At 38.0% G+C, this 22797-nt stretch overlaps 1 protein-coding gene across 1 annotated transcript; it reads right to left on the reverse strand.

Annotated features, from left to right (window-relative positions):
- Positions 1–279: 279 nt before the first annotated feature.
- On the reverse strand, positions 280–21512 carry LOC113976798 (desmoglein-1-like). The gene is made up of 16 exons (XM_027702753.1): positions 21465–21512; positions 14854–14889; positions 14355–14483; positions 13181–13336; positions 12906–13053; positions 11896–12059; positions 11509–11643; positions 10758–10943; positions 10317–10576; positions 9264–9406; positions 8908–9126; positions 7262–7768; positions 4965–5113; positions 4228–4288; positions 2631–2839; positions 280–1251 (listed from the first exon to the last, which is right to left on the reverse strand). Exons 1-16 carry the CDS (start codon positions 21510–21512, stop codon positions 280–282), a joined length of 3522 nt encoding a protein of 1173 aa, XP_027558554.1.
- Between the last annotated feature and the right edge of the window lie 1285 nt (positions 21513–22797).

Consider the following 22797-nt stretch of genomic DNA (forward strand, 5'->3'; position numbering starts at 1 on the left):
ATCTCTCTCCAAAAACATTAATATCTGTTTGTACACTTGTGGTGCTAGCTGGAGAGAAATAAATAGATTTAAAGCTAACTTCTGCTTTCGCTTCACTGACAAAATCCTGCATTTAACCTTGAAATGGGGCACCCTTCAGAAATCCTCACACGAGTAGGAATCCCTGAAATTTTAGCGCTATTTCTTAGTTATAAATAATAACAATATTCTTGATGGGTGGCAGCTAACGAGTGTCAGTGCAAACGGCGATTTCAGCGGGAAGGGATGCCGGCAGAGGCCTTACTGACTGGAGTACTGCACGGTGCTGTACTTTGTCACTCGCCTCCGGGAGGTGCCTGGAGATGCCGTGCCCATTGGCTGTCCAAGGTGACAGTCGGCACTGAGCATCTGACCTGTGCTGCTCAGGCCCCCCAGATTTGCCCCCCCCAGGCTTGTTCCTCCCAGGCTGCTCATGCCAGACCCTGACACTACTCTCTCCGTGACCACCACATTGTGGGCATTTGATAACTCTGAGGGAATATTTATTAGGCTGCCTGGCATGCCAGAGGCAGGCCTGAACACCCTTTCTGTCACTACCACATTTGACCCATCTACCAGATCAGGAATGCTCAGAGACGCTGGAAGCCGGGAGTTAGGCGCGATTACTCTTTCGGTGACAATAACATTGGACCCATCTGTGAGATCAGGGATATCTAGCATGCCACGCAAATCAGAGGCAGATGCAGGACCAACAACCCTTTCTGTTACGACGACATTGGATGCCCGCAGAGGGTCAACACAAAGAGAGGGGGAGCCAGAGGTGTAGGTCTCAGTCACCGTCATGTTGCCGTGGAGCAAGGGATCCGGCATTGGCCTTGGGGGCTGTATGGTTGACCCAGATGTGTAGGTGTTTTCAGTAACAACCATTGTAGTGCCAACTGGGGGAGGCATAGGTGCACTTCCATTGACAACGATGGTGGTTCCAGGTGGTGGGAGGTTTAGATCACTTTCAGGGTTGGGAAAGGTGACGTTGACGCCTGGCCAGGGCGGGTTGACATCAGGGAATGGTTCAATCTCTTTGCCCAGACAGATCTCTGCCAGGGTCCTAAATTTTGGTCCTAACGTATCCAAATACGTTTCATCTGTATCTTCTCCGATAAAGCTGCAGCAACCCACAGAGCCAACAGGAGTACCGACTCCTTCATGATCATAGATTAATAGGCAGTCATTTGCTGGCCGACCTTCATCTTCATCTGCATACACGAATGCTTTCTGTAGTTTACAAAACCAGGAAAATAAAAAAAAAAAGGAACAGAACAGAGTGACTTTTCATCAGGCCTTTAACCATGGATACTCAAACCACAATAAGATTTCCCTAATCACAGTAAGGCCCAGCTGACTTGAAAGATAGGGCATCAACAGGACAGATTATACCATCAACATTTTTTAACCCTAAAATAATTTTTATTCAAACATTACTGTGTTTTATTCTTGTTTCTGCCAACATTTTGCATCTCAAGTTTGGTCTGCCATCAGTGGGTCTGACTGTGGGGCAGAGGAGATGGAATGCACTCTTTGGACAGCACTATGTGAACAAAGTGGTAGGAAGAGGAGTGAAGCAGGTTATTGAGAAGAGCAGTGGAGAGGCCAGGATAGAAGAGATGGGATGGAGGATTGGCTGCTGTGGGGAAGACTTGGTGAGCCCAAAAGGGTGTCCATTTTGAACAGGAAGGAGATTGCTGATTTAGGATGGTGTTGGGAATCCTGAAGTATTTGATGCAGAGAGATAAGCAGGAAAGAGGAGAATTTAAAGTGATTACATGGTGAGATTGGAGGAAGCAGGAAACAATGGAAGGGGAGGAGAGGAGAGTCAGAGTTTGGGGATTGAGATGGTCAGTAGGAGGAATAATCTGTGGAGGGCTATGGCTGCCAGACAATTATTAATTGTGATCTTCTCCATTTAACCTTGCTTAGATTTTGAAATATGGCAATCCTTATATATTAATTGATATTTTGGTGACATATGCAATTATAACATTTATGCCTCATAGTTCATGCCTATTATGAAAATATATCTCATGAAGCCATTAATCATGTAAATTCCATACCTTCTTTTTATACCATATTTAAAGGCTAATTCATGTGTTGTCAATGGCAAAACTGCATATTGTTGTCCCTTGCAGTTCACAAGTATTTTAGTGAACAGAAATGGCAATAAAAATTAGGAAAACAGTGAACTGATGTTCACAGTTCTTTAGGGGTTGAAGTCACTTCAAGCTGTACCAAAAGTAGGAGTGAACAATTTCATGAAGTTATTATCTCTTTATACACTGAAAAAGGTGAAAAATACATGAATTTAGTGGCCACTTATGAAGCTGAAATGATTTAGTTGCCCATAAATGCAGTGTGTCCATGAGTTTTACAAAAAGACTATTGAGCAATCAAACCTACTACAGCAGCAGCTCAAAGGCAGTACTACTACTAGTGTAATTTTTCCTACCCGTCCAGTCAGTTTTGCTTTTACATCAGTCTTATACCATGGAAGTTTCAAATTGACTAGAGTTATTTTGGATTTCTACCATGTAACCTGGGGAGAAGAATCTAACAAAAGTAGGCTCACAGATGCAACTCAAAGAATATCAACTAATTACCTCAGAGAAATAGTTGTCTAGGAAGGCCATGTTCACTCCTCCTTCTCGATACTCTTTTATTGTTCCTCCAATTGACCCTTTTACTTCCCCTGTTCCAGAAATTCCTCCAGCTGTTCCGTAACCAGTACCAGTGCCGTAGCCAACCCCTGTAGTTTCTTCAACACCGGAAGCTACTACTCCTCCTCCTCCATATGTGTTATTATATATCTCTGAAAACAGAAAAAGTTATCCTTCCCATGCTCTATTAAAATTTACACAGAATTCACCAGTTGTTTTTATAAATACTATAAAGACACTACTGAGTTTCCAAACATATTTTAGACCACTTTCAGTCACAGATACATACAAGCATTAAACCAGCAATAATAAAGCACATATTAGTGGACATCTAAGACCTTGATTTTATTCCTGAGTCTAGGCAGCATGTTCATATATGCTTTAGTAAATCAATTATTTACTTCGGTTATTGACTGGAGACATTCTTCTGCCTGATGTACATATATGCTGTCATGGGGTTTGCATTAGAAAATCAGTTAATGCTTGTGGATAGTTATGCAAATACATAAATGTATATTTGTGATCACATCAGGTTTAAAATTATTTTGCCTTAAGGTCTTAAAAAAAAAAGCGCGCTTTGTTACTCCTTTCACATTTTCTAGTGGTTAGATTTTTAAGGGAGATTAGACAGAACAATAACCGATCAAAATAACCACTGACTTATAATGCAGAATGAAGACAGTATTCACAATAAGTTATAAAGTAATACTTACATGATTTTATCTTCTCAAAATTTTTTCATATATTGATAACAAGGAAAGAGTGATCTTAATGATCAGTGTATTTTATGATAATAGAGTTGCATACAATAGCCTTGACTATGGTTACATTAAGAAACATAGACTAAATTGTATTTTTTTTTCATTTTTATGAAATGAAAACATACGAGAATATTTTTGTATGAATAATAGTCAGCAGAGAAATTGTCTTGCAGAATAACATTTTTTCCTGTCAGAAGCTAGTGAAAATGGATCTGTGCCATCATCCTTCTTTCCTGTTGTCATGTAAGGAATGAGGGACAAAGAGTAAGTGGCACTACACAGCTTGACTTATTCTTTATGGTCATCGAATTCCTGGGGGAACCTTATCTCAGAAGCATAAATTTATTGTGCTATGTACCAGCTTTCTGTCTAGATTAATGCACAAATGATCAGTAATTACCTAGCTACTTGACATTCTCTCTTTTGGGAAGCAGAACCTGGAAACTAGGAATTTTTCATGCTGAGTTATGAAAGCAAATTTCCTTATTCTGGCCTCAAGATTTATTTCTGCTAAAACTGGTGTCTGGAAAAGACCCTCCACTCAGTAGCTGGAATGATAAAGAAAAATTGCCTGAGATTTGAAAGCCTCAAAAGCTCAACCCTCAGATCCTTTATTCATTCTGGAGGTTCTACTAGCATCAGTTTGACTATCTGCAGACATAAGATTGGAAGGGTTGTGTTATATCTGGGAAACTAAAGTGCTCCATGAATCAGAAGGCATGAAGTTCCGAAAGATAGATTTATGATAGTGTACATAGAAGATTTTGGGATCTGCTTACCAGAGGGTTCACCAAAATCACCTCCTGCAGCTGTTGTTGGCGCAAGAATGTGTGAGACATCCTGGAAAACAACATTTTGACTCCTTTAGTGATGACCTTGAAATTCCCATATGAAGACTAAGACTTTGTGAATCATGCTAAGGAATTAGCAGTTCAAGCTATTTATCACAGAATATGCCAAGTTGGAAGGCACCTACAAGGATCATCAAGTCCAACTCCTGGCCCCGCACAGGACCATCCCCAAGAGTCACACCACGTGCTTTAGAGTATTTTCCAAATGCTTCTTGAACTCTGTCAGGCCCAGTGCCATGATCTCCTCTCTAGGGAGAGCTCTTAATTATCGTCCCCATTAAAACAAAACCAAACTAACACCAAAACCAAACCAAACCAAAGACTACAAGTTTTTTTCATTGTCAACATAAACAGTGATCAGTGGGGATGATTTATGTGTTCCTTTGTCCTAAATTTTCACTGAAGAAGTTTGCTAGTTATTGTATTTCATCTGAGGGAATAGTAACACCAAACTGTTGTGCCAAGCTAACTGAACACAACTAAAAGCACATAAACTCTATCTGGGAATATTAATTAAGTATCACCTTTCATATCTGCCTGGCAACTCTTGACAATGCCAGACTTCTTTTAGAAGACACAGTGCTACAATCATTCTCTACAGTCAAATGCAGTCTTTTCTCTAAATATGAGTTACTCTTGATTTTAGAAACATGGAATTTACTGACCCTGTCTTCAGGCTGTGCGCCTTCTATTCCCCATGGATGAATTGCCCCTTCTGTGCATTCAGGTACAGGTTCAAATCCAGTTCCAACTCCACCTGCAGCGCCACGTCCACAGCCACAACAGTCGCTCATTGACATCAAAATTGGAATCACTTAACAGGAAGTGAACAGGAAACGGGGATTTAGGACATCTCTTCCTCACAGGAATAGCTGCTTTTCTCAGAGGGGAGGTGCTCATAAACTTTTGAAAATATGTCTTTAAAATGTTTCAAACCAAGCAGCCTGCAAGTCTGGCTTTCAGAATCATTAGCTGCTTGTGGAAATGAATGTAGTTAGAAATTCAGAATAATTTGTACCTTTAGTTATAGCAGAGCAACACAGGGGTGGAGTAGGGCTGTTACTCCAAATTTATGCCTATAGACCTGGGAACAGACTTTGATCTGTCTCAACTGAATCAATATAAGTTGCATACATATGAAAATTAAACAAACAGAACCAGTCTTGCTATGTATAGCATTTAGTGCTATTCATTCCTGATATATAAGCATACATTTGTCTCTTCAAATATTGTAATTGAAAAGAAATACACATTAGTAATAATGTACATATGAGAATCAGTGGAGAGATATCCATCAGACTACAGTGATCTTTGGCTAAGGCTCCAGTTGCAATTTTCACATCACATATGCATAATGCTTGATTTGAAAAAATAAAAGGCAAACCCTAAGCCCAGATTTCCACAAATGTTTACGTGGAGTGAGTCAGGTTTCCCAGTGTGCTGTTATTATGCTTTGTTGTTTCAAGAACACTGTGTTGGAAATTGCAGAATTCTGTAAATACCAACATTGAAAACACTGCTCATTTTAAAAAGGCAATACAATATTAATTCATAGAATTGTAGAACGGTTTGGGTTGGAAAGGAGCTTGAAGATCATATAGTTCCAATCCCTCTGCCATGAGCAGAGACACCTTCCATCATCCATTTTGCTCAAGGCCCCCTTCCAGCCTGACCTTGAACGATTCCAGGGATGAGGCATCCACAGCTTCTCTGGGCAACCTGTGTCTGTATCTTATCACTCTCACAGTAAAGAATTTCTTCCAAAACCTCCCCTCTTTCAGTTTAAAGCCATTTCCCCTTGTCCTATCACTGCACGCCCTTGTAAAAAGTCCCTCTCCAGCTTTCTTGTAAGCCCCCTTTAGGTAGGCTATTCTGAGGTCTCCCTGTAGCCTTCTCCAGCTTGAACAGCCATAACTCTCTCAACCTGTCTTCATAGGAGAGTCACTCCAGTCCTCTGATCATTTGAACATCAAAGTGAACTGAAGAGAAAAGGGGGAAAGGCTAAACAGTGTACAAAGTGCTGCCTCGCAGTGCACTACTAAGGACATATTTAGTTCAGACTACCAACTAGGAGAAGAGATTTCCAAAAGCAGAATGATTGTCCTGTAACATTAGTCACACACAACGCAGCGCTTGCCACTCCAAACTTTTGTGGGTTTTGATTCCTACTAATCAAAGATTAAAACCCCAAACAAACCCCACTCCTGAAAAAATCAGGGGTAAAAAAATCCATATCCTCAGTTTTTTTAGTCAGTATTTCTTCAATGGTAAATTTTAGATCTTGATTACTTGATGTCCAAGCCATGAGAGAGGGTAGATCATATCTGATTGTGGTGTTCTGAGAAATAATTGCTTGCATAAATTCTAACTTGAGCCATTCTTATCCATGAAACTCATGCTTCTTCAAAATACTAGGACATATGAATGAGTGTACTTTTTTGATCCTGTTATAATAAATACTACTTGTTTTTAATAGATATAATATTTGGAAGCAATAGCCAAAAGTGTAAAATCTAAGATGATAGTATCTATTGTTCTACTACTGGAATCTATCTTTGATCACAAAGGAATCTTGCTCTTTACATCTTTTCTTACCCAATCTGGAGCTGATACTTGTCCATTTCTTCTAAGAACGTAATGGAAGGACAAATTGAATACTCTAGGTTTTAAATGACTGAACAGCTTTGTCCGATGGTTTGAGAACTAAATAACATCTTAAGAAAAAAACCAAACCCTAAGTTTTAGAAAGGAAATAGGTATTTCTGAATGAAATGTGTATGTAAATGTGTATAACATAAAATGTATAGAAATTCTTTTAATTTAAAAGACAAATTTTTCTTGTCAAATGGCCCATAGGAGCCAATAGATTAACAACTAACCAGAAAAGTCGCCTTGTTTTAGAGGAATTACAAAGTACACTTTTCGAAAGGTAATAAAATTGTTTTCTTAATTTTATACTTACGAACAAATATTAATCCACCAAGAAACATCAGACCAATGGCAGCACCGCTAAGTGTGGTAGGTGATTGGTAGTCTCTGCCATAATTTTCATTTCCATAACTGTCGTCAATGGATGCAGTATATCCTTCCTCACCTCCACCGTATCCATCAGTATAAGCCTGCCAGTCTGTGTGATCCTCATAATCTCCTCCTCCAGGTCTAGTCTGACCATCACCACCACCTTGTCCTCCTCCATCTTCCCGGCCTTCTCCACCACCACCAATATCAGTGCCACCGCCTCCAGCACCACCACCACCAGCACCACCACCACCAGCACCACCACCACCACCACCGATGATAATTATTTTTGTGGCCCCACTGGTGCAGTAATTCCGACTATCACACTGGCAAGCTTGCACAGGAATTATATGTGGTCTGGGGCAGCGTCGGCCTTGGCTGTCTCTTACAGTGATATAGATCCTATAAAGGTAAAAGTCAATGTTCTGACTCACTAGTTCTGCAGAGGAAGCTTTGGGGGAAAAAAAAGAGAAAAATATTTAGGTGAAGGTATTGACTATAAATGCTCTACAAATCTCTGCTTTTTGTTAGTTATGTTCATAGAACAGAATATGAGACTAAGAGTTCCCTTTCTAAGATCTTCGGTTACTTATTCATCTACAGTACTTATTCAAAGCTGAAACTTATGATACTCCTCTATGCTAGATTTTCTTTTGTAAAACCTGAGCCAGATCAGTCTAGTTATCACTTTTAAGCTTGAGAAATACAAAAGAGGCAAATGCACTTTTTTATTTCTACTGCTGCTTTTCCTGATTTTTATTTGCACAACGGTAAACATAAAAATTGCGAGTTTTATACATTTCTTTTTCCTCTCACAAGGAACTTAAATAATTTTTTCAAAAGATTTTTCAGTAGCTTTAAAAAATTTAGAGTTACACAGATGCATTTGCTTAGGACTCAAGAATTATTGTAATAGTAATATTTAAAATTTAATGTAGTCTTCTATGCATACAGTAAGTTATGCAAATTCCGTCATTTAGTAATGTATGAGATTCGATTAATTCATTATTTTGTCATGTCCTATTGGAAGAAACTGGAAAAGCTCCACTGCACACTGACGAAAACAGTTTTTGCAGAAATACAAGTAAGTCTAATTGGTACAATAACTTACAAAAGTTGTAGTTTTAATTTGTAGTTTTAATTTGCCATTTTCACATAAGTACGGCTCTGCCAACTAAAAATTTTATTCTTTAATACAAAATTTTAAGTTTTGTCATATGCTTAGGATTTTTAGATACTATAGAAATAAAAAGTATCAAATTACTCCTTTTGATTTACTCATTATGTTTAGACCAACAGAGGTTCTTGTCGTAGTTAAACTATAGTTTTTGCTGCCCTATTTTTTTTTAAATTTCTGTTTCCTTTAAAAAACACATGTAATAATTCTGATTCTAGTTGTAATATGATTTTATATATTTATAAGCAAATATGGAGCAACTTCTTGGATCCATATGAGCATAAAATCACATTTAAGTGAGATTAGAATAGATTCTAGTAACTGGTTTTTTTGTTAATAAAGTATTATCCTACTCAGTTATAGAAGAACTTGTTGCTATGGTTTATTCTGTTATAAAATGTAGGTTAATTTACCGTTTATTGATCTGATTATCCATGTAGTTTGAGGTTCACCATGTATGGTGAATGTAAAGGGCGTAGCATATAGACCTCCATCCCTGTGCTTTGCTGTGATAATCACTGATGGGGAATGCATACATACTTTCCTTAATTCAGTATTAATAGTTGGGCAGTTGGCATTGATATCATCTATTGAAAGAACAATGGTGCCTGTAGCAGTATATCGAGGAACCCCTGTAAAAAGGAGATATTTGTGGTCAGGAGGGAGTATAATGCAGTTTGGGTTGGAAAACTAGAAACAGGAAAAAACACTGATAGAAATCCGAAAACAAAAAGAGTTTTCTTTCGGAAAACTTAATCTATTTTCTTACCTCTGGTGATAGCCAGAACCTCTGCTTTGTACTGCCCATTGACGACATAGACTGATTCCCGGTTAATAGCTTTGTTGAGTGTGATTTCACCAGTGTTTTGATTGATTCTGAACCAGGCAGCTGGATCACGTCCTATACTATATCTGTGTTTGGTGAAGTGAAAATACTCAGCATTATGTTATGAGTATATGTATTACATATTTATTTTGCAAATAATATTTGGCATTTTGGAACATTTTTCTTTAGGCTGTGCTAGGTCGTATTGCATTTAAACCTGTTCAAGCAAAATTCATGTAGACTTCAAAAAATGTACACCGGAAAAGTGATTAGGAATAAAGTAGGTGTGTACATTTTGCAAGTGGCATCATAGTTTTGAAATTAAATCTGTCTGGATTGTGTAAACATTTACTAGAATCCTTGTTGATATCAGTGGTTAAATCCACAGCTCTTCCTGTAACATTCTAAAGTTGTATTTGCTAACACATTTCTCGGTTTTATGATTTTTCTCCAAACCTTTGTAAATAAGCTGTATTTATTTCTACATACATTAAAAAACAAATTCTGATCCCAGTTATTATCATCAATTTCAAGGGAAATAAGTGTCAAATAATTTTTTTTTTTTTACTACAGAATGAGCTGGTAGTGACCTCTTCTATTCTGACTGGATAATATTGCCCATTTTTGGGATTTTCTGTTTGCTTTTTTAGAGATGCTAACCAGTTCCCTATTTGTAGCAAACGTTTCAAGAAAAATTATTCTTAGGCTGGATAAGAAAAAAACTCACCTGTTTTATTTATATAAGTTACAGCCTATTGGAAAAATGTTATTTTCTTTGTCTTGTACATAAGGCTAAGGAAAGTAGGTCAGGAAAGAAAGCAATTGTAGCACAAAAAAGGACTGAATGATATACTATTGTATTGCTATTCTATTGTCAATCAATGAATGTTGTTTTAAGTTGTTTTTTTAAAGCATCCTTTAAAATACCTATTCCTCATCCCACTGAAATCTCAAAAGAATTATTCCATCCAGGAAGTTAAGCAGAGCACAGCTTACACAACATTTGATGCAATAGCTCTTGTATCCTCATCGATGGCTGTGTATGTTCCTACAACATAATTCACTCTCGTGCCTTCTGATAGAGAAAACACGACTGAAGATGGGTGAAACCTCGGTGGTTCAATCATATTTTTTACTTCTATTGTGAGGGGTGTTCCATATATTTGGTACTCTTGTGCAACAGAGTGGTGGAAAGCAGCTACGTTCCTGACACCAATCATCAGTGAGTGGGTTCGGAGCTGTTCATAATCCAATTCCTAAAAGATAAACCACAGAGAAATAGACAATACATAAAAGTTCCCTAATTTTATTTAAATATTTTTTATTTTAAATGGTTGAGTGACAATATTTTTACTGGCCATTTAATTTTGTTAACAATTAACTAAAACTATTTAAAGATGATTATTTCAAGAGTTGAATCACAATATTTATCCATACCTTAATTACTCTAAGGATTCCTTGATTTGTAGCTCGATCTGTAACAATTTCAAAACAGTTATCTTCATTACCGGATATAAAGAAAAACTCTGCTAACCAATTGTCTGTAAACTCTTCATCAGCATCCAGAGCTTGTATTCGTAGCAGTTCTGAACTGAGTGAATTTTCTGAAATACTTGCTGAAAACTGGAATGACAGATAAGTACCTGTTAGCAAACTCTAATATATATAATGTGAGGAAAACATAGCTGCCTGCAGAGATTCTTTTGAAGGATGTCCTGTGCACAGCCCATGTGAATTTAATAAAAAAAACATGTATTCAATTGTGATTCTGGTTGCAGATCTGAAGAGCTGTGTCACCTCAAGTGTTTGCAGAGGCATCTTAGAGGGAGAGGATTTGTGCTTTCTGTAGCAAAAGTTCTTAAAAAGACTAGGTTAATCTGCATTATCTAGCCATACTTCAGGGGTCTGGATGCCTGAAGTACTGGATTTCTCTGAATACAAAGAAGTCAGTCCTGACAGTGTCAGGATTGACTTCTCTGAATACAAAAATAATCTGTGTGTGTGTTACCAGAATTCGTGCACAATCTATGGACTGTGTTTCGAGGACACTGGAAGGGAACAACCCTCTTATTCCAGTGAAGCATTCAAATGTGAAAGTGCTCTATGGGTTAGTAAGGGCTCTGTTATCAATGGGGTTTTTTAACAGGGTTTTAAAACAGTTATGTTGTTTTTGGTATTGAAAACTTACAGAGCTTTGAGCAAGAGTTGGAAAGTTGTCATTGACATCAATAACTTTAACGTTACAGCTACAAAGGGATGATATTCCATCTGCAGCTCCATCCCGGTCTGATGCCTTCACAACAAGAGTGTAGCTACTATGTTGCTGTCACAAAAAGAGAAATGAGTGTGTTAGAAGACCAGCTGTGCATCTTATAAATACTCATGTCTTGCTACTATTTCCTAATATAGGAATTTACCTTAGACATTTTATTGTAACACATTGAAAATATGCATTTCTCCAATAATTATTGTAAAAAAACACAGCCTTTCTCTCTCTTTTATTTTCTTTCATGGTCTCATAACACATATGCACCAAAAAAATCATGTTATTTAACTTTGGAAAAGGAAATGTTACCTCTCTGTCAAGGTAATTGGCAAGATGGAGTTCTCCAGTATATTTATTCATAATGAACATGGGTGGACCTGAAGGTTCCTGACTCTCTATCTTGAAGGCAATTTTAGAATTCAAGTGATTAGGTTCATCTGCATCTGTTGCAATGATTTTCATCACCAGTGTGTCTAAGAATAACAAATAATTAAAAAAAAAATCAGAAAATCTTTTGTATTCCTGTGAACAACTCATTGACACAATGAAAATGATAGAAGGCTTTCAATGACATTTACAAAGAAAACAAAAAATTTAGTTTTTTAATACTGATTCTGAATGTTAATGACTTTAAATTAATTAAAAATCAAGGTCAGATGGAATAACGCAGATTTTCACTGAACTTCTTGAAATCACCATAGGGAATATGTAAATACAGTAAGTACTGAGCTTGTAGATATTAATGTAAAAAATTGCCACAGTTTTAAATGAGAATTTCTGTAAAGTAGAAAATGAGTGTTAGGCACCATTACCTCAGTTAATTTCTCTACTTTAGGTAAAAAGAACCATTTTAATCATTTAAGTAAGGGTTTATTTAGTAATATTCTACTGTGACTGCAATACACAGGCTACAAATACAAATATTTGAAAGAGAAAAATGGGAAAAAATGTGTTTTATATACCCTCAAAGGAAATAAGTGTAAGTGTAGTGTTATTTTTATTTCCTAAATGAACTGATTTATTTTTAATTTTCACATCTGAAAGAATTTGCATAATGGTACGGTTAGAAACTGGAACATTCAGCATTCATGTGTGGGAGGAAAGGGGGAAGGAAGCACTGCTGCTTAATTTATAGCAACGAGCTCAGGCCCTGGCTCAGATAGCATTTGGAGAAGCATCTGGTGCTCCTTCCTTTTCAGTAGCCCTGGCTAATCTATGTCATTGCCTAAGAAAAAGCAGAATGAGCACCCCAGGTTTATATTTACTGTATTCTGGGAGCTTCACTAGCACTACTATAAAGGCATAGTATAGTTACTTACTGTCCATACTGCTCTCTTCAATAGATCCTGTAAATACAGTTTGTGCAAATACAGGAGGGTTGTCATTTATATCCAGAACTCTGACTCGAAGTTCAAGAGGTGGTTCCAAATCCATACCTGTCACTGAGTGTTTGGCAAAGCAACGTATCTAGGTAAAGAGATTTACTCATTTTAAAACCAAAAGTAAGCAAAGTAGCAATCTGAAACAAAATAATTTGTTGTCTGCCCCACCCTGGATCCATCATCATAAAGGTATAAAAAAGGGGAGTACTTACAACGAATACTGGGGTTACTTCCCTATCCACTATTGATGTTATATTAATTTCTCCTGTTCTTGGGTTAACAACAAATATTCCAAAGGGCGCACGATCAATTCCAACTCCAGAGATGCTGTATGTGACTGGATTGTTTTCTTCACAGTCTGATCGGATCTACAGCAACAAATAATAATTTATGGAAGTTTACTGAGGATACCCGCAGGGCTTTTTCTCCTATTCTTAGTTCCTGTAAAGGACCCCTAGTGGCCTAGTGGTTAGCATGCAGGACTCTCACTGCTGCAACCCAGGTTCGATTCCCCGGTCCCCCAGGCAGATGGAGCTCGTTAGCCCTGTGAGGCCATCCATCTATGAGAAGGTCACTCTAAACAAACCTACGTCCTAAGGACCACACTGCCATTGTCCAAGCTTGCTTGGCCCCGGCAGATGAACCTTAGGATTAAAGGGTGGGCTCAGTTCAGCGCATGCTGTGTCTCACCTAAAAAATCCATTGTGCAGGCTCAAAAGGTAAAAGACCTTTCCCAAAATCTTCGTTCGCGAAGACTGGCCATTATTATATTATTATTAGTTCCTGTAAAACATTCTATATACTTTCTGTTTCTCAACCACTTTTCACAAGGTTCAGTTGACAGAACCAATGGAAGGTTCTTCTACTAAACAATTAACCTAGAGATCCATCTCCCCTTAAGTGCTGGATAGGCTTTCTCTTAAATCTGTCAGGCAAGTGAAGAGAGAAACCTCCAAGACTATCACACTGTGGCTGGACCTCAGTAAGTGAAAGGACAGGACAGGAAGATACCATCTTTGCTCTATTTCCCACAAAAGTCATACACAATGCTTGAGCTTCTGCTTAGGAGTTTATCAGGGTGAGAGACAAAAGAAGAATATTGTGCTCTGGTACACAGATGCTGCATGCAAAGACACAGGTTGGAGCTGTCCAGGAAGTAGACTGATGGCAATGTTCTAGGAAGCCTCTGGTCACTCCTCAGCAGCAACATGGGTTCACTTTCTGAGACTGTCTCAACAGAGCTGGAAATATTGTGTCATCTTTCTTCTATTCTGCATTCGTTGCTTCAACTACTCTAAGCAAATATATTTTTCTCTGTGGTTTTAACAGCCTGTCTTTGCAAAAAACTTCCTTGTCAGTGAAACTTTTGTTTTTCTTTCTACTTACTCTGGCAATTGGATTCCTCTTAGAATTATCTTCTCCTTCTCTACAAGCTGCAGCAAATTTGATCCATTCACGTTTTTGTCTTCTGAAGGTTTTCCATCTTGCTGTTCCATTTTCATCCCATTCTTTTACCTTTGACACAGAGTTCCAGAGTCATATGACGTCAATCCATTTTAAATTAATACAGACAATTAGAATTTTCAGTGATAAGGAGGAAAGAGATTTTTGTAGACCATGTGCTTTTTTACATGTCTGTGAGTCCCAAACTCTAAGACTGTACATGTTTACTTTAAAATTATTCCTTTGTGTGAGATACTCATTTAGGTTTAGGAAAAGTTCTCTCGAGGGAGCAAGCAGGTTATTACCTGCAGCTGTTTAATATTTAAATATGTTTTCAATCTTCAGGTTCAGAATTATTTTAGTTCAGTATTTTCCACTTGGTTTTTTCATTGGTTACATTTCATTTGATTAGAAAAACAGTTTCTAAATAAATATATATTACCTCTACATGAAATCCTGTGCTGAAATCCAAGAGTACCTGCAAGAACAATGAAAGATTGGCATGTAAAAATGCAAGGCAAGATGCAGTAAGCAAAGCCCAACTGCAAGACATTGTTATACTGCAGGACTGGAGAAGTACTTTTTCTCAAGTCTATTGCAATAGCTTATCTAGGCAGTAGTTACAGGATTTCCAGAAATGACTTTGTGCAATTCATTTTTTCTATCTCCAGCACTTGAATTCCTTGACAGCTTAAACCTTCAAAATTAATTCTGTCTTTCAAGACAGAACTTTGGGTTTGAATGGATATGCCATAGCAAATTTCAAGCTATACCTACATTAAAATACAGCTTTCACACAGATTTTTATGTTTTAACATCTCAGCTGGTTGCAAGAGTTGTTACCAAAATATCTAGGAAACTAGAGAAGGAGTCTTTATCCTAAATAATGTATTTTTCCTTGTCCATAATAAACCTGGAATACTTAACTAGGTTTTTTAACCAAAAAGAATGAAAATAATTTCTTGGAACTTCCCAGTGAAGTTGAAGACATTCAAAGTAAGATGGAAAGAGAACTGCAGTCATCAAGCATATTTCCCTGGAGTGCAGTGGGCTTTGATTTGAGACCTAACTATGCAACCAGTCTTGAGTAAATGAAGGTGGCAGGATCAGATGCAATATGTAATTACTTTAAAATTAAAATTTAAATGAGAGAAGCCTCAGTTTCTTGATTAGCACAATTTAAAAGAAGGCACAGTTTAATTAACCTTATTCCTAAATAAGGTGTAACCTCTTCAGAGCATCTTTTTTGGGTTTAGGACCTGGTTTTCCTCTCTTCAGACAATAAAGGTGAAGAATATGGGATTTGCAGGACTGGATGCTTTTTTCATTCATCATTGGGAGAAACAAATTATCCAGGTGACTCAAAAAGTATTTCAGAGTTTTTCTTTTCTCAAAAAAAGTTGTTAACATCTGCATTTATGAGTTTTCCACTTCCTTGTTATTTCCCATAGCTTTTTTTTTGTTTGTTTTATGCCAATTGTACTTAGATAAAGTCTGTGATGATCTTTTATCCTATGGTTTACATCATGGGACTTTCCTCATTTCAAATTTATTGCATTGTTCTGGCAAGGCTAGAACATGGACACAGACTTTTTTCCACTTACTTCATGTTAAGACAACCTCTTACATGGAACAGATTAATGAACAGCAGCTTCACCCTTCTTCTACTCTCTCTCTTTTCCCCATTTACCTTTATTCTGCAAGAGGTCTACCATCTGTCATTTACAAAACAATGTCTTCAATGATCTGGTCTTGCCCAGAACATTCCCTGAGACCTTGGCATATAATGGCTGCCCTAATCTGCTTCTGAATGAGGGAGTTTAGGCTGTGGATTTGCCCATGTGATGTGCATATACCTTGAAATTTATTTGACTATTCATTGGGAAAGGATTTTTTTCCATGTTTCTTTAAGCAAGTTATTGACATAAATGGTTCAGAAAAGTACTCTGCAGAAAAATCTTAACAATATGTTCATGTTGTACTAAAAGCATTAATATATTTTTGAGTTTATGTCTTGGTGACATATTTAAGTTTTGAGCTTCAGAATAGGGTTCAAATTCACGTGTGGCCATTACTCATCTCAGAGAAAGGACAATATCAGACTTCAGGTAAATGGCAGGGTTTTTCCACCCCAGTGGGAGCTCAGGCCTGTCCTTTTGTAATCCCCCTTGGAGCGTGGGGAAACACAGGAAAGTCAAAGGGACAGACTATACCCTCAGAGAGAACCTGACTGATGAGGTCTACCAGAAAGAGCACTAATTGAATAGTCTCTTATCAATCAATCCCACTAGTTGAGCAGAGCCTCCTTTGGTGAGTGCAGTGAAATACTCTCCACCCTTGGGCTGAAATCCCTTCTGGCATGAGAGCAATTGTCTTGACCCAGCAAAGTATGAGAATACACCTCCCAGTGCAATGTTAGTGAATCTTGTCTGCTGTCTGCATCCTGTGGCCTATCCTGTTACTCAACAGTGAGACTGATACCTCACACCCAGACACATCACTCATACTCAGCAGGCCTAACTGAAAAACTATTCTGAGTACATCTGAAATAAGAATTATGCCCATAAAGAATTGTGTTGTTTAAGGCTGTGAATACTGATAAAACACTTGATTTCAACCTATATAGAGTTCTGTTTTCAAGCAATGAAAAATACGTATTTTACACTGGAGTCTCATCCTTTGTTTTTGAGCACCAGTAATGGGAATGTCAGGACTTTGTTCATTGCGGATGCTGGGGATTGTAAATTTAGGCCCCGTATTTCCACACTTCTCCTGTGCTAACTAAGGAAAACCCTATTCTGCTACTTGTTGCTAATGAAGATCTTGAATCCAGACTACTTAGTAAAATTTGTGTTATTATTTGAAAAGGCTGATCTGATGAATTTGATGTCTGTGTTTGGTATATCTCTCTGTTATAGGAAGGAGGGCAGGCAGACACCAGAAAAAGCTGTCTAGTTCATCAGATAAACCTCAACAATTTTGAGATTATATTTATCCAACTTGATACAGGGATGGAGGTTCCTCTACCTCCCCAACTACTGCTTTCCCATTGTCTGCTATGACCAGCAGTTAGAAGTCTTCCCCCAGACCAGTTATCTATTTCTAATATCTATCTCGGAGGCAAACCTGGTTTTTTCTAGTGCGATTTCCAGCAGAGAAGTGCTGTCTCCTAGCAGCTAACTCTATCATATTTCTAGGAAGTGAAAAAAATTTCCTTCTAAACCAGTATCCAAGTACAGCACTTTCCATAGACCCAGCGATTAACATTAATTAAAGCAATAGGAGCCACTGGAATGTGTGGGATGCATCCCGAGGACCTTGGGGTAGGCAAGCTGATCAGAATGATGCCAAGATTTGCTGGTCTGTTAGTCTCTGAGAGACTGAAAAGAAAAAGGGAACTAGAGAGAGAAAAAAGAGAAGCTAGAGGCTGGTTGCAGAAGTGGTTTCTGGTTTGGTCTGGGAGATGTGCTGTCAGGGAACAAGTTATGGTGGCTGTCATTTGCACAGTGTCCTGTCTGAAAGCTTGTCCTTTATTGTAGCGATACCTGAACCCTGTGTCCAAAATGACGCCTTAGAGTCACACTGGAGTTATTCTGGATTTATTCTGATGTAACTGAAAATAGAATTAGGCCCACAGGATGTGTATGGTTCTTTGTACCTTCAAAGCAATTTACAAACAAGAATTAACTAATCATTAATTGAGTGCCAAGCAATATTATACGCAATTATGGAATCCTCCCTCCTCCACCTACTCAAATCTAAATGGCTGAACACGCCTTTAACATCTTCCCAGCATTATTCATATGGGACCTGCTTTTCTGTCTTTGAAGTCAACAGCAGTATTGTTATTGGCCTGGATGGGAGGAGTGCTGAGAACTCAAACGTATTGCATTAGTCATCAGGGTGCAGTGGTAGCTCTGGTACTGTCAGCGTTTTGGGACTTTTATATCTTTGTATTCATCCAAAGCTCTGATTAATAAAGGGTTGCAATAATGAACCCTTCCCTTTATTCATTCTGATTCTCTTTATAAAATGATAAATCAGTGCACATGAGATAATAAGAAGCAGAGTTCAAACATAAGACAAACCCTCATATTTTAAAAAGATGCCATTTAATCACTTGTTAATTGAAACGTGATGGGGTTTTATTCTATACTTTTCATTTTCATAGATCACTAATTAATGTACTTCTCCCAATTTATAGGGGAAGTTTTTCAGGATGATTTTTCTGGCATTTTGTTTACTAATTTAGAGGAAGTCAGGTGTTTCTATATCAGTAACTGATGTCAATAGTTTGTATTGCACCCAGGATCCATTGCTACTTCAGCAGAATTATGACAATGGTTGTGTTAGGTAGAAGAATATATTCCAAAGTTTTATTTATTTTAAAATAAGTTTATTCAAAGAACTGGACACTTTGGGAAAGTCTCCACTGCAATTGTTTTTGTTCTGCTAAGTCATACAGATATAATGAATTCCCATACAGTAACCATTAGAAAAATGAACAGAAAAGTAATTTCAATGTAGGGTGTATGCCATTATCATTCAAATTTGAGTTTTTCAAATTAGTCATGCTAAGTGCCCTCAATAAATCTCCTCAATAAAACCTGAATTCTGATATGGCTTAGAGTGTTCTGGCTGCAAATGCATGTTTGCTTAACGGCCATTTTACTTAGGAATGTAAAACTGCAGGCATGAGAACCTTATCTTAGGTGATAATTCCTGAATGTGGAATTGCTTTAGTTTCTATTTCTACAACAAAATTATTTGGCAGAAGAGCCTGCAAGTTCCTGATTAAATCCTGGCAGATGTTTCATATGCATATGCAAGGAGAGAGTTTACCCCCTTAATTTTTTTATGTGCAACCAAGTTATGAGTAGGAGGTGTAACCATAGCCTAACAACTGGAGGGGGAAAAAAAAAAGAGCATAGATAACACATGGGAAAATGTAGCCAGACAAAAGTGCATAAGAGATGTGGTGAATTCAAAATTATTGGCTGTCACATGATAGCTGGCAGGAGAAGAGTCATACTTGATCAAACAGATTATTTCCATAAAACGTGTCTGCGCTAGTATCACAAACAGAACTCCCTTACTCATGAGAATAATACCTTTGAAGTCACGTGAGCAAGGGTTGCAGAATCAGTCCCACTGATGGTGAAATCCATGTAGAAAATTACTAGTTTCAGGGCTGGTAAGTTTTCTTTTTTTTGAAAGTGTAGTAGTGTACTAAAATATGTATAACTCCACGGCACTTTTATTTGAAGCAACTTATTAACAATATACTAACCAGACAAACCATTCAGACAGGTGATGTTCATGAAAGATTAATCAAGCTGAAAGCCAAGACTCTTTCTTACAATGCACTAAAATTGGATACATAAATTTAAAATTTATTTGATCTCTACAGTTTTCTGTCAGCTTTCTATAAAGTGCTGAAAGATGCTATTAAGCTGTATGGACCATCATGAACATTGCTATGCAGAAGAACGCATAATAATTACAATTGTTTCCTCTGGGCAGTAGAAGTTCAAATATTTGATAGTCATCAAAACACAATGGCAGTTTTCACAATTGCTCTTTTTTTCTGACCCAACACATACCCTCCATCACTCACAATTGCAACAATAATATACTGAAAGAATGAAAATGGCTTCAGAAGTGCCGAGAGAAATAAAGCAGTAAAATCTCTTTTGAATGGACAGATCTTAGACATGGTACAGTCAAGCTTTTTGAACTTTGACACATTGGGAGTATGCATCACCAGGTAACTGAGTGAAATGGATAGTCACTGGAGCAACATGAAAATCCAGAGGTGTTAGTGATGTGCAACAGGCCAGCCTCGGAGATCTCTGTGCTAGCCTAAACAAGCAGAAACTTATCCACACTGTAACTTGCTTTTGCCAAGTTTTGCTGTTGTTTGCTTGGCAGCTGCCCTGTGCTAATTAGTTCTACTTTACTGATCGCAGAGCTGTCAGCTGAAATTAATAGATTATGTTTTCAAATTAGTTTTAGGATTTCATATTCTATAACACACTTTCTCAGACTGCAACATTCCTAGAAACGTCAGTAACGAGAAGTTAATAAACATTTATGCTTACTAATACATTGTGTAAAATGTAAAGTTGCATGAAAATCACAGAAGGATATAACTATAATAGAAATCCCACTCTTCTCAATCTTCCGGGCCTTAAACCTCTACCTAGTTTCAAAAGAGCAGCACAGATGAGTAAAATTAATCCACACAAAAATCAGATTGCAGGAGCAATAAGGCCTCCACAGTCCTTTTAAGTCCCTTCTGGGTAATTTCCATGTCTTGATGAACACATTGTACAACTATGCCCCTTGACCATAGCCACAACTTTCCTCTTACAGTGAGAAAACAAACCCAAAGAGCAACACTTTCATCATGCATTCACTTGCTCAGCACATGGTGGCTCAGACACGAATGCACTATAACACAGGAATTCTCTGTAATATGAAAAAATAGGCCCAGTTTTGATTTTTACTCAGCTAAGATTTTCACTAAATTTTTGGGGTTTTTTCTCATGAATATAGCTGTAGGATTTTGTCAGCTCTGAAGTGCTCTTGCTAATCAGTTTAATCAGCTTAGAAAAAGAGATTTGAATTTTTTAGAAAAAGATATTCCTTCAACTGATAAAGAAGTAAAGATGTAGAAATAAATTATATCTAATCATTACAATTTTTATAATGATGTCTTTTATTGGTAACACTGACCCCTTGAATAGTAGACACAGACAACATTTGTCTGAAAAGTCATGCATTAAACAGAGAAAGCCACATACTGATCATCAAGAGGTTGCAGAAAGTCAACAAAGAAAGTAACATTTGTCATTATTTAATGAAGAACTAAATTAATTCTGTAGAATGTTTAGAAGTGCTGTTTAAAATGAGCAAAGCCTTGTTTTTTTGGTAAATTTCATAAGATATTTTGGGGGACTAGTTTACACTGTAAAATGTAATGGTCTCCCAAGGAAGACTCAACCGGCGTAGTCACAGAGTTTACAAATACTGTTTTAAAATCTGACTTACCAACAAAAGGAACAGAAAAGCAGCCGTTCGGTGAGGGAGCCAATCCATGGCATCTGACTTCTCGGATACAAGTCCAACTGAGTTATGGTTACAAGCCTGTTCCTGTTCCCCTCCCCCTCAGCTCTAGTGACTATTTAAAAAAGACACTTGGTATGTGTCCTTATACTCAGCCTTTCAAAGTGTCTCTGCCTCCCTCTGAGGGAAGCACTGAAGATGCTGTATAACAGAGTGTCTTTCCCCACCCCAAAATCCTGGGCTGGTCTCACCTGAAACGCTTGACAACATCATTATTGCTTGCAGGTAAAAGCTAAGAGACACACCTTAATTCTTATTGCACTGAAACCCTTTGTTGGATACGAAAGGGTACGTTTTAAAAACAGAAGGCAAGCTTCTCTGAGAAGATACCGAGTGATTTATAAATTACTCACAACATAAGGAATCATTAAAATGGTAACTTATCATTGCTTTCAATGCAACTGCCAGTATTCTTCTTGCACCCAGTATAATAGAAGAACTTAATGAATATTACCGTGAAGAATATGGACTTTAAGAAATTACTCGTTTGAATTAGAAGTCCATTTACTTACAGGCACAAAGAAGTCAGTTCCATGTACATTATTCACAGAAGTGAAACACTGAGAGCAGAATGAAGTTGTTGTTGATAAAGAGGTAACATATCGATTTGGGGAAAAAAATCCATGTTTTATTCATGAGGCCACAAGCATATCTGAAGCAGAGGAAGACTTTCTGCTTTCACCAGCTGCAAAGCCGCCTCATGCCATACCATTCCCTTCCAATGGGTTGTGCTCTCGCTGATACAGCGGAGAGGGAGTTGCACACATGCCCTATCTCAGAGAAACTGGAGAGCCAGTCAAAGCAACAGGAAGTGGAGGAGAGGGAGGATGTGCCCACACAGCTCGCTTCTGGCCTCATTTTGGATGGCAGGAGCACAGCTATTGGGGGACAGAGAAATCAAAGAAGACTCCCCACTTTGCTCTGCAATAGCTCTCTCTGCAGAAGCCCTCTCTGCAGAATAAGTGTTGTAAGTCCCTCCTTGTTCTTTGGGACACCTAAAACACCGTGATGGCAAGAAAAAGTCAGAGTGACCCTCTGCTCTGGCACTGAACCTGGGAGGAGGGTACACACTTCATCCCCCAAAATGCAATATGACTGGTGTGCTCCTGAGCCTGCTGAGCCCTCCATGGAACTTGACATCTCCTAGAACTGGACGCAGGCTGGGAAAAGAGAGCTCAGCAACTCTGGGGCTACTCAGCACCTGCCAGGATGAGGTCCCATGCTCCTGCTGGGTAAGCAGCTTTGCAGCATGCCATAT

Source organism: Neopelma chrysocephalum, unplaced genomic scaffold (assembly GCF_003984885.1).
Source record: "Neopelma chrysocephalum unplaced genomic scaffold, ASM398488v2 Primary Assembly neopelma1_22, whole genome shotgun sequence".
Lineage (NCBI taxonomy): Eukaryota > Metazoa > Chordata > Aves > Passeriformes > Pipridae > Neopelma > Neopelma chrysocephalum.

Excerpts from the sequence above, each read along its gene's own strand:
- LOC113976798 (XM_027702753.1), bottom strand. The coding sequence starts at position 21,512 with ATGGATTGGCTCCCTCACCGAACGGCTGCTTTTCTGTTCCTTTTGTTG. Across the intron at positions 14,484-14,853 it reads GCACAGGATTTCATGTAGAG|GTAAAAGAATGGGATGAAAA; the intron begins GTAATATATATT and ends TCTGTGTCAAAG. Across the intron at positions 10,944-11,508 it reads CAACTCTTGCTCAAAGCTCT|TTTTCAGCAAGTATTTCAGA; the intron begins GTAAGTTTTCAA and ends CTGTCATTCCAG.